This window comes from Carassius auratus, unplaced genomic scaffold (genome assembly GCF_003368295.1).
Source record: "Carassius auratus strain Wakin unplaced genomic scaffold, ASM336829v1 scaf_tig00215431, whole genome shotgun sequence".
Lineage (NCBI taxonomy): Eukaryota > Metazoa > Chordata > Actinopteri > Cypriniformes > Cyprinidae > Carassius > Carassius auratus.
In genome coordinates, this window is record NW_020528086.1 from 236,102 (window position 1) to 249,627 (window position 13,526).

Below are 13,526 nucleotides of genomic sequence, written 5' to 3' on the forward strand. Positions count from 1 at the left end.
CTTCATACAGTATTTACAGTTGAAACCAGATATTTACATACACTACAGAAAAGAACACAAAAAACTTGTATTTCTTTACTGTCATACATTAAATCAGAGTAATTTTTTTCTGTTTTAGATTAATAAATATTAACATATATTTTTTTTTTTTTGCATTTGTTAAAAGTCAGAATCGAGTGAGGGAGAATTTTTATATATTTTTTTAGTTTTTTGTGGGCGGTACTGAAAAGGCGAGTGTGAGCAAGAAGGCCTACAAACCTGACCCAGTTACACCAGTTCTGTCAAGAGGAGAGGGCCATTCCAGTGAACTATTGTAGAAAGATTGTGGAAGGATACCCAAAACATTTGGCCCAAGGGAAACAGTTTTGGGGCAATTCTACCAAATACTAATGAAGAATATGTATTTTATGAATTTTAATATTTATTGATCTAAAACAGAAAAAGTTTACTTATTTAATGTATGACAGTAAAGAAATAAAAGTTTTTGTGTTTTTTTTTTTTCTGAAGTGTATGTAAATATCTGGGTTCAACTGTATGCAAAGATTTACTCTCAGAAAAATGTGCACAGATCTGAGTGGTTTATTTCTTGAACTGGGCCTGATAATATAATACATAGTTTGCATTTGGAGTACACATGCATCTTTCACATGCATCTTAAAGATTGAGTTCAATTGTGAGTGTTAAACAGAAGTGGTACAGTTAAGCTTGTGCAAGCCCTGCACATAACAATAAAAATAACAGATCAAATACAATGTAAGATGCAAAAGAAAAATATTTGTATATAAGTAATTTCTTTGTTAACATTCGATAATGATCTTTAGGCAAATGATGGAGTCACTTCACAAAGCTGTTGTGAATCCTGCCCACTTCTTTGCATGGTCAGCACATGCTTCAGTGCTCTGAGAGTGTTTATAGAGCTGTGAGTTTAACACTTCATGACTGAGAGCAGAACAGAACACAATCTTCATCATCACACAAGACACAACAACAACAATGAACAACATCATCATCCTCATCTGGACTCTCACACTGTTTGCTCAAGGTTTGTAATAAAACTTTCAGAATGTTATTAACCATTTTAAAATGTGTAATATACATTATTGTAATTTGTGTCCTGTTTTCCTTTGTTTCAGAGTGTAGAGGACAGTACACAGTAACTCAGACTCAATCAATAATAGCAGCTCAACAAGGACAAGAAGTCAGAATAAATTGTAAAACCAGCAGTCCAGTCTACAGTAATAATTATTTACACTGGTACTTACAGAAACCTGGAGAAGCTCCTAAACTCCTCATATATTATGCAACAAGCCGTTACACTGGAACTCCTTCTAGATTCAGTGGCAGTGGAACTGGCAGTGATTTCACTCTGACCATCAGTGGAGTCCAGACTGAAGATACAGGAGATTATTACTGTCAGAGTTACCATGAGATCAACAGTAAACCTGTGTTCACACAGTGATAAAGAGTCGTACAAAAACCTCCATCAGTCAGAGTCACAGTGACTGCACTGATACAGCTGAGAGACACTGCAGCTGCTCTACAACACAATCACACACAACACTGATCGACACAAACACACACAACACTGATCAACACACACACACACACAACACTGATCGAAACACTACAATTAACAGAAATCTTGTATTTCTAAAGTTAATGAGTCAGTGTTTTGATATGATCAGCATTTTCTAGGTGTAATATATGATTCCTGTCAATCAAACTGAACAGACTGCATTCAGTCACTTCTTCTGTCTGATTGTGATGCTTTTCATTTGACCCACAGAAAGATTTACATTCTTACATAGTTATTGTCAGAATACTTGATTCTGTGTTTACAATCATATATTTGTATGATTTTACTGACATTTCCAAATGTACTTTCATGTTATGATTACTTAAAAAAAATTATTTAACAATGTGAACTTGATTTAATCTAGTTCATTCGACAAAAAAGTGTGTATTTTCAGCTTTACTTAAAAATCATTTGTTCAGCCAACATAACATTGTTGCGTAAAAGTAACAGATTAATGAAACCAACACAGACTTGCATTTCATTGGCTGAGGATTTCTGCAGTGTATTATGGGTAATTGTTAGTCTGTCACCCTCTTGCAGAAGTGTAGCACCATTAGATAGTTAGATGAGTAATATAATTTATAGCAATTAAGTTGTTCTGATAAGTTATAGAATAGTGGTGGAAATTATGATTCTTTCTAGAGATTTGTTCATTTTCAGTTAGTTCACCAAAATGATTCGTTCAGAATCATTCACTGATTCGTTCAGTGACCATTTCTTCGTATTACACAAAATAAGCCAGCAGATGGACTAGCAAAGAGTGTATTATGTGTTATGTCTTAAGTCAACGAATGTATTCACTTGTTACAAAAACTGATCTGGCTTTATTCAAATGTGTGTATAATTGCATTCAATATATAAAGTCTAATTAAGTTGTTCAGATGAACAAAGCACAAGGTTTTCTTGCCTAATTAGCATTTTAATTAATAATAATAATAATAAGTTTTATTTATATAGCGCCTTTCCAGAGCTCAAGGACACGTTACAATAAACAAACAACAATAAAGGCAATTGACAAAGAGAGCAGAAAGAACAACAATAGGCAAATGAGAGTGCAAGTACAGTAAGTGAGAATTGTGTAGATGGGGCAGCAACCAGCAGAGAGAGAGGAAAAAAATAAAGTAAAAAATAAAAAACACACTAAGACCTATAACATTCAGAAAATAGGTGTGTTTTGAGCATGGATTTGAATTCAGAGATAGTGTTAACAAAACGGAGTGATGGGGGGAGAGAGTTCCACATTTTGGGCGCAACAACACTGAATGATCTGCCCCCCATTGAAGCAAGGCGATGCCGAGGGACAACGAGAAGGCTGGAATCAGCGGATCGTAAAGAGCGAGTTGGGGTGTAAGGGAGAAGCAGGTTACAGAGGTAGGGGGAGCAAGGCCATGCAGAGACTTAAAAGCGAGAAGGAGAATTTTGAATTTAATACGGTAAGCCACAGGAAGCCAGTGAAGATCATGCAGAATTGGGGAAATATGTGCAGAACGCTTGGTGTGGGTGAGTAGTCTGGCAGCAGAGTTTTGAATGTATTGTAATTTGGAAATGGAGCTAGCTGATAGGCCGATGAAAAGTGCATTGCAGTAATCAAGACGTGAGGTGACAAATGCATGGATGACAGTTTCAGCATCTGAGATACTGATAAAGGGACAGAGCTGAGCGATACGACGTAGATGAAAGAATGCCAATTTAGTGATGGAATTAATGTGAGAGTGAAAAGATAGAGAGGAATCAAAAATTACACCAAGATTTTTAACAGTACTAGATGGTACTAATTGTTTGGTCATATTATATATTGGTTTGTATATTATATATTCACATTCATAAATCGGGGATTAAACGTGGAGTTGCTAAATATCAAAACAAGTGTATGTGCACAGTACAGTACCGATAACTACGCTTTGCATTTTTTGCGAGATTGACATGTTAATGGCAGACTAACCCGGTTTATTCTCATTCATTTAGTTCACGAACAAGATGAACTATGTACCAGTTCATTTCATTCACGAACGACATGTGTATCAGTTCAGTCATTTCATTCACGAACGACATGTGTATCAGTTCAGTCATTTCATTCACGAACGACATGTGTATCAGTTCAGTCAATTCATTCACGAACGATGTATCATTCAACTCGTGCATGAACGACATGTGTACCAGTTCAGTTATTTTATTCACGAACGATGTATCATTCAACTCGTGCATGAACGACATGTGTACCAGTTCAGTTATTTCGTTCATGAACAATAAGATCTCTAGATCTAGTTCAGACTCATATGAAACTCGTTCATTGGAGGGCGTATTCGTTCACTACATTCAACAAATCACATACTCTGTCACATCTCATACTCGAAGGCTATTGGCTCGAGGTTAAGTAATTCTTTGACAGGATGAAATGGTTGTTACCCGGTTCACTGAGCTGCGCACGCACTGCTTATAGCGCCGCGCTGCTGTGGAGGGAGGAACTTCACTGAACGAGAAATATGAGTCAGTGGATTACATGAACGAGAACGATTCGTTCACCTAAAAGATTCGTTCAAAAAGAACGATTCGTTCACGAACGACACATCACTATTATAGACCAAAACAAACAAAGAAACAAACAGTTTGAAATATTGCTTTGTGTTTCAAATATGTTTGTGATATAATTGATAAGCTGTAATTAAAGAAAGGTCTAAATGAAGAGTAATGTTAATCAGCTGCACATGATACTAATGCAAGGGGGTGGCATTCCTAAAATCAAATCTTTTGTTGTCATTATTTAACATTTTCAGGTACAATTTAGAGGTCTTCACGGGTCCAAAAATTTGTGCCAAAACCAGATAGAGACCCGTAATTTACTACACCGAACCGACCCGGACCCGTCTAATATTTCAAAAGCTGGACCCGGACCCGTGTAGATCCGAGAAATGTCTACCCGGACCCGACCCGGACCTGTATTTTATTTGAAATCTGGACCCGAACCCGCCGGGAAGACACAGACCCGACTGGACCCGACGTTCACATATTCCACCTTAAATTGCTATTACAAGTAAATAAACCTGTTGAGAAGAATACAGCTTTTTGTCTTACCTAATTTAAAGAGTCGTAGTCTCTCTTCCTTGTACCTGACTGCCTGTGATGCATTACAATCAGGGCCGGCCTGCGGCATAGGCAGTATAGGCAAATGCTAAGGGCACCACTCATCCATAGGGGCGCCAGAATGAGTGAACGAGTGAATTTTTTTTAGGCTACTATTTTAAAACCATTAATTCGAAATATTACCAAATGAAGCAAAAAAAAAAAAAAAAAAAAAAAAAGTCTGGCTCTTTAATCTTCCCCCGCCCATCGATTGCTTGAATTGCGTCAGAAACAGAGCGCGCGCACGATCAGTTGTTGGTAATTTGTTGTGTAGCGTGCCCGATGCCGCATCCAATGTAGACAGCACTTTTGTTAACACACAGCTCGTAGAAACGGGCCTGGCAGCTCGCGCCAGTTCTAGACACGGTGAAAGTTTCATAGATAGATAGATACAGTGCCAAAAAGAAGAGAAGAGGATAAAGACAGAGGTAAAGAGATGTAGTGAAAGAACAATTTATTGCATAGGAGTAAGATACTATAATTTCATGGCAGTTATTTTTACCTTAAACTTAATGTTAGCAGTTGTTCTGAGTTCTGAGTCCCCTGACTGTGATTTTGTACAATCATGTCAGTTTTCAGATGCATTTTTTATTATCACTTTTTTATTAATGTTTTACGCTACAGTTGTGCAGTTTTGGAGGGATAGCTGGATGGCTGAAACGTCTGCTCCTGCTCTAAATAAATGATTGATTATTTTTGTTTAAGACTTTGTCTAGTCTTTCAGAGTGCGAACCATCTACAGTCTCTTCTACATTTTACTGGTTTTCACGCACCTGGATTTACAACTAGCTTTCATCTGAGCGCAACAATATTCCCTTGTCTTCTGAGTGATCTGTTACTTAAAATTGCTTATCAGTTATTACAATATTTTATATAGAGATATTTTCCAATACTTTTGAGTTGATGCTGTTGCAGAAGTAGAGGCTTTACACTATATTTAAAGTTTGGAACATTAGGTCTTCATTTCTGTCATGCTGTGTTTAAGCATTTGAAAAAAAGATAAGATCTATGATTTGGTATGGGGAAAGCTTATGTGAAAAGAAAATGTAAGCATTTTAGAAATAATGAATATTGTGTGAAAAAAACATGAAACATGTTAAAGATATGGTCATGACAGACTGATGTTGTGCTAAATGTGTATAGCATTTTGAAAATGTGCCTACAGATTGGACAAAAGGATGTTAGCAATTGAAAAAAAAAAAAAAAAACAGCTCTCTGCGCTGGTCACAACCCCCTCGGTGACCTCTGAGCCGTCCAGTGTCCAGCTCACCAGCGCCCCCTGTGGAGAGTAAGAGCTGAGCAGGCAGAGCAGTGCGGCTGAGTCTCCAGAGATCTGCAGAGAAGAGGGCGGCAGCAGAGACACTGAGGGCTTCACTGTGGGACCAGCTGCAGGAGACAAACACAACACATTCACAAACACAGAGAAAACACACTGCAGCTCCAGCACTCTTCTGCCCTGCAGCATTCACAGCATTTCAACAGGACTTTCAGCAGCAGACATGAGGAGTGCAGTCAAAATCACTACAGTCTCATCATTCATCTTATTCAATATCACTGACTGACATGACTGCTTTAATTCCAGTAGTTTTCTTCATATTCTGAATCAAATCTGTTTCAAAATCAAATACAAAAGAAGAGAGAGAAACTCTTCAACACACTGAGAGTAGAAACACCTCAGCTGCACCTCACCTCAGAAATCTCTTTCACATAAAGTACATTAAAAGCACTGTTTGACCCTTAAGTTTTAAACTTTTCAGATTGACATTGTTTCAGTCTAGACTCATTTGACACAATTATGAGTCCTGATGATCTTTATTCAAATGGAAAAAAGGCCACATGAAAATATTTCCCATATAGTGATGTTAGCATTAATTAGAGGATAAAACACTGGAACAGTTACGGGGCAAGGGAGACGTGAGATGTTACCCTACTATTAATAAGCATCAAATTAGGAGTTTATTAAAGCAAATGTTGAAGGTAATAGTTAGTTGATGGCGAGAACTGGATGGTCTTTAAAATAAAATGAGTCAGGATAGCAGAGTAAAGTCATCTGTGACATATTATACCCAAAAAAAAATCTTCATACAGTGGACTACCAGTGAAACTGATCAACATTTGAGACCAAAAATTATTCAGACACTTTGACCTGACCATGTTTTGCTGAAGTGTTTTTTTTTTTATTTTTTTTTATTTTTTTTTTTTTATTGCTAATGATTTCTACACCATAGACTGAACAAAAAAAAAAGTACCAGTAAATTTAGGTTTGACTGTATAAATAACTACAGGAAGTGTCTGGTTGCTGTTATTACTTGAAAATGTATTTATTAATTTTGTTTTATTTTACATAGCAACACTGGTTATTATTTGGGCTGCAAAAACATAATTGATCTAATTAATGATCATTGAAAATGAAAATAATCAACAAATAAGTTCAAAATCGATTAATCTGGGCTTCAAGTTGTAGACTAAAAAAAAAAAAAACAGCAGAGAATGCATTTCTGTGAACAAAACACAGCAGAAATGTACACATTTATACACAAACAACTTTCAAACAGCATTTATTGTTTCAGCTCATCTGTCAGAATCGAATGCACAGGACAGTAGGATATCATCTTTAATAAATGACTCCTGCCTCAGTGCTTTAGAATTGAGTTATAGTTGATCATGAATGTTTAAGTAATAAGTTTAATTAAGATTATAATTGAACATTGAACAGTAAAAGTGAACACTTCCCAATAAAGAAAAATTTAATTAAATCAAGCAATCAGTGAATCATTCAAGACTGAGCAGGAAACATTAATAATCACTGATTAACCATGATAGAGTGCATTCAAAAATACAATTCACTTGTTTTAAGATCATTGTTACTCTAATATAATTTATTAACCATTTTAACCAATTATTATACCAATATTAACCAATTTTCTACATGTATTTATGTATGAATTTTTGGAACCACATTTAGCAACTGCAGAAGTGAAACAGGGTCTGTGTAATGCCAGTGTGTCCTGATATTGGGGAAGAGTGTAAGTCAATGGATCTAAATCCTAGTCCTGCCCCTGCTGGAGATGATGAAGCTGTTCTCCTGCATTTGAGTCTCAAGCAGGACGAGAAAATACTTCTTTGAAACAGAGACGGACACATCATGAGCCTCCCCTCAGTGATTATTTCTGGAACCTGGTTGATCTGCTTTTATTGTATGACTATATATACAAAAATTACAAAATACAAATGCACTAAATAAAATAATTTAATAAATGGATATTGACACTTTAAGCACTTAACTAAAATAAGTACTAAATAAATTACTAGAGAAGACCTTCACCTGGATTAAAAAAAAAAAAAAAAAAAAAATCTTCTGATTTTCAGTGATATGAGGACAATGTTTGAGCGCACACACAATATCTGAGTGAGAGCAGAGCCAATTCAGAAAAGAACAATGTATATTTAAATGCACACATCCAGTTTTGTGTGAGTGAAGGAAATCCACTTGCGAGTGGAGAGATTTGTGCTCAAGCATTTCATGGATCACGTAACATTGTGTACTCTTGACATTTGTAATTAAGATCATGCTTCAGAAACAGCCTAAAATTAAGAGCAAAAAATCGTCCCTGGGCAGCTGTCTACACATGTGAGGATCCGACACTGCCAGATACAGTTAGACATTTACTACAAACATGGGGGGGGGGGGGGGGGGGGGCACAACACAGACACACCCCTGGAGCTCTGAGAGTGTTTATAGAGCTGTGAGTTTAACACTTCATGACTGAGAGCAGAACAGAACACAATCTTCATCATCACACAAGACACAACAACAACAATGAACAACATCATCATCCTCATCTGGACTCTCACACTGTTTACTCAAGGTTTGTGTGATGAAATTTGATAATTAATATTAATTGTTTAATATTTGTAATATACATTATTGTCACATTTGTCTACATATTATTCTTGTTCTTTCTTTCAGAGTGTAGAGGACAGTATACTGTAACTCAGAGTCCATCATTAATAACAGCAGCTCAAGGACAAGAAGTCAGAATAAACTGTAAAACCAGCAGTAGAGTGTGTGGTGGTGATGAGTTACACTGGTACTTACAGAAACCTGGAGAAGCTCCTAAACTCCTCATATATCTTATATCAAGCCGTTACACTGGAACTCCATCTAGATTCAGTGGCAGTGGATCTAACAGTGATTTCACTCTGACCATCAGTGGAGTCCAGACTGAAGATACAGGAGATTATTACTGTCAGAGTTACCACTATATCAACAGTAAAGCTGTGTTCACACAGTGATAAAGAGTCGTACAAAAACCTCCGTCAGTCAGAGTCACAGTGACTGCACTGATACAGCTGAGAGACACTGCAGCTGCTGATGAGAAGATCACAAACAACACAATGACTTCAAGTAACACATTTTCCAGAGATTATGGCATACGGACATTAATATGAACTATATTTATATAACATTTAAATATCAGATTTATCTGCTCTAGTCTTGTGTGCTTGAGGACTAAATGTCTGGAACAATGTGCTCTGGACAGAAAAGTCAAAGGTTGAGCAGTTTATTGAAACTGAGATGGAAATTTCAACAGGATAATGACATTAATCATTCAAGAGGATTGATTGAGAAGAATGAAATGGAGGGGTTTAATAATTTTGTGTTTTTTAGGGGGGAGGCGAATCAGGAGGAGTTTCAAGTGAATGCTCGGCATACATTCTTTAGGTAGGACTTTACAGCAATAGCAAACGTTAATACATTAACTATGTTACGTTTTCCTGATTGGTCCAGGGGAGGAATGAAAACGCAAAAAATAGATGGTGGTGAAATTAAGCAGCAGCATGCAGGCACTCCGTCTCCAGACACGGAGTCGTTTTACAATAACCACATAGTCATTTCATTAAAGAAAACTAGTTTTATTGACTTACTCCTTATTAACCAAACTATTTAAACTCAAATAAAAGTACAGCAAAGTAATTGAACTCCTTTACTAACATAAACAGGAGAAAAAGGTCAAATTCAAAATAAATAGCCCCCACCTCCCTACTAACCCCACAAATAAAGAAATAACTGTTCAACAAGCAAACTTAAAAAAAAACAAGAGAAAACCAGATTTATTAAATCAAACAACGAATAATCATTAGAAATAACGGTCACTTCTGCCTTCTGAATCTCAATCATAAAGTGTAATAGAAAGAGACTAAAATGAGAAAACTCCTTCAATAAGTAGCACACACAATATGAGGTAAAGATACATGGTTAACTACTGGCTTCAACAAAGTATCAGGTCTGGGGTTGAAGATGGGAACTTAAAGCTGCTTCACACAGTCAAGCCACCACCAACATGGCTGTGATAGTATTACATCTTAATTACTCCCAGCATCCAATCACAGCAGGGCATTAATTCGCTGAACCAGGTGGAAACCATTTCTCCTATGAAGAGAGATAGGGATGGAGAGAGAAACAGAACAGCTTGAACACACACAAACAGAACCTTACGGCCCTGGACGTAACAACAACTAACGGTAACCATGAACCTTATTGTAAAGTGTTACAATTACTTGTTAATAAAGTATATATGTATATATATCAGAGGTGTCAAGTAACGAAGTACAAATACTTCGTAATTTATTTTTAGTAATTTATAGAAAAAACAATGCACACAATTATTATTATTATTTTCTAAATGCATCAATCTTCATAAATCTCAGTTAATTTTAAATACAAGCACAAAGTGACTGAAACAAACACATCAGCCGACAGAACGGCCACAAATATCACTTTATGGTTCAGAAGAAGTTCAGCACTCATCACCATGAACAAGAAAATCCAAATGTGTTCATATTCATGAAATCATTAATACCTGTGGTGTAATAATATATTATCATATATATTATATGTAATATAAAGGATAATATTATTGAATATTGTGATTGTCTGTCTTTACCTTATTATAATTACTATTATTATTTCATGTTTACAGTTTTATAAAAAAAAGAACTATTTTCATGTTATAAATGTGTACAAAGTTTATACTAATGCTCTATTATACAGATACAAATATTTTCACATCATTTCACATCATTTCTCTTTGAAAAGCCCAATTCTAAGATCTGAACAATGAGGCAGAGTCAGAGAGGCTTTATTATCGATTCAGCTCTATACAGCTCATACACCGTGAAAGGAAACAGCGTTTCTCCAGGACCAAGGTGCTACACGACAACATTAACTACAAAACTCATATTGTACTGTGCAAAACACATAATTAAAATATCTTAAATAATCTAACATAATACTAAAACTGGAAGTAAAGTAAAAAGTTGAACATAAAACAAAATACAGACTACATGTGTGCATTCCTTGAATGAAACAGTGCAACAGCCTGGGACATTACAAACACACACACACACGCACACACGCACACACGCACACACACACACACGCACACACACACACACACATATATATATATATATATATATATATATATATATATATATATATATATATATATATATATATATATATATATATATACAAACACAAACATACATATTTTTGTACATAGGACAGGTCACAATATTAATGGACAAGGCACAATATTGAGGTCGATTTATGCAAATGTGCGGACGTGCAAAGTATGCAAGTTGGGTTTCAAGTGTTTGTGATTGAGGTATTTTTAGTAGCGGGGTATATGTGTGAGTGTAGTTGTCAGGTCAGTTAACGTGGAGTTGAGGAGTCTGATCACTCGAGGGAAGAGACTGTCCTGTAATCTGACCGTGAGGGTCCGAATGCTACTGTACCTTCTATCGGTTGGCAGGAGGGTGAAGAGCTGGTTTCAGGGGTGTGTGGGGTCACTAGTAATCGTGATGGCTTTCCGAATGCAGTGTGTGGTGTAAACATCCGTGATAGAGGGGAAATAGACTCCAATGATCTTTACAGCTGTCCTCACGATCCGCTGCATGTGATCTCCTAAAGTCAACAACCATCTCTTTAGTTTTTTCCACATTCAGGGATAGTTTGTTAACTTTACACCAGTCCACTAGCCGATGCATCTCGTCTCTCTACGCTGATTCATCTCCTTTGCTTATAAGACCCACCACGGTCAGTCATCAGTAAACTTGATGACGTGGTTTGAGCTGGGCTTTGCTGCATAGTTGTGTGTCAGCAAAGTGAACTGAAGTTAAATGTTGAGCTGAAGTCTATGAACAGCATTCTGACATATGCGTCTTTTTTATCCAGGTGAGTGAGAGCTAGATGTAGGGTGGTTGTGATGGCATCATCTGTTGAGCGTTTTGGGCGGCATACACACTGTAGTGGGTCCAGTGTGGGGGTCAGAAGGTTCTAGATGTGCTTCATGATGAACCTCTCAAAGTACTTCATGAGGATGGGAGTGAGTGCTAATATTCATCATAAATTATTCAAAATGTTATTGTTTTATAGAACATGAACATGCAAAATGAAATTAATCTGCATTCTGAGACTGACAGCTGTCTGTTCTGTGTACGAAAAGCATTTACATACAGAGACACTTTGCATGAGAGTGTTTATAGAGCTGTGAGTTTAACACTTCATGACTGAGAGCAGAACAGAACACACTCTTCATCATCACACAAGACACAACAACAACAATGAACAACATCATCATCCTCATCTGGACTCTGACGCTCTGCATTCACGGTAAATATGTTATAATAAATCACAAACTACACTACAACATCTCATATAGTATGACCTATTAAAATGTTAATATATGATTAAAAATATTCACTAAACCGCTAAGATGTCTCATTTCAGAGATCTGGGGACAAAGGACAGTGACTCAGAATCCAGCAATAAAATCCATCAATCAAGGAGAAACTGTTACAATCAACTGTAAATCAAGTCAGACACTTTCTAGCTGCTATAACTGTGTGTCTTGGTATCAGCAGAAACCTGGAGAAGCTCCTAAACGCCTCATTTATGCCATACAATACCTCCAGTCAGGAACTCCATCTAGATTCAGTGGCAGTGGATCAAACTATGGAAGTGATTTCTCTCTGACCATCAGTGGAGTCCAGACTGAAGATACAGGAGATTATTACTGTCAGGTGTATAACAATGATGGTGTGTTCACACAGTGATAAAGAGTCGTTCAAAAACCTCCGTCAGTCAGAGTCACAGTGACTGCACTGATACAGCTGAGAGACACTGCAGCTGATGATGAGAGGATCACAAACAACATATAGATTATAGCAAAATTACTAAATGTAAGTAACACACTAAGGCCTGCTGTGGGACTCATAAGACAGTTTGCACTTTATAAACTATTCATACAATTAAAATTATGTACTGATTTATTATTAAAATGACAAACCTGATTCCAAAATAGATAGGACACTGTAAAAATTGTGAATAAAAACAGAAAGCAATGCTGTGGAAGTTTCAAATTTCAATATTTTATTCAGAATACAACATAGATGACATATCAAATGTTTAAACTGAGAAAATGTGTCATTTTAAGGTAAAAATGAGTTGATTTTAAATTTCATGACTTCAACACATCTCAAAAAAGTTGGGACAAGGCCATGTTTACCACTGTGTGGCATCCCCTCTTCTTTTTATAAGAGTCTGCAAACGTCTGGGGACTGAGGAGACAAGTTGCTCAAGTTCAGGAATAGAAATGCTGTCCCATTCTTGTCTAATACAGGCTTCTAGCTGCTCAACTGTCTTGGGTCTTTTTTGTCACATCTTCCTCTTTATGACATGGCATATGTTTTCTTTGGGTGAAAGATCTGGACTGCAGTCTGGTCATTTCAGTCCCCAGATCCTTCCTCTACACAGCCGTGA

General features: G+C 36.6%; 2 gene segments (V, D, J or C); both read left to right on the forward strand.

Annotated features, from left to right (window-relative positions):
* Nucleotides 1–851: 851 nt before the first annotated feature.
* On the forward strand, nucleotides 852–9,214 carry LOC113094811 (Ig kappa chain V region 3547-like). The segment is given in 2 exon segments: nucleotides 852–1,042; nucleotides 8,667–9,214. Coding segments are annotated over 2 exon segments (375 nt in total).
* Nucleotides 9,215–12,132: 2,918 nt separating this feature from the next.
* Nucleotides 12,133–13,081, forward strand: LOC113094810 (immunoglobulin kappa variable 3-15-like). The segment is given in 2 exon segments: nucleotides 12,133–12,377; nucleotides 12,495–13,081. Coding segments are annotated over 2 exon segments (375 nt in total).
* The last annotated feature ends 445 nt before the right edge of the window (nucleotides 13,082–13,526 follow it).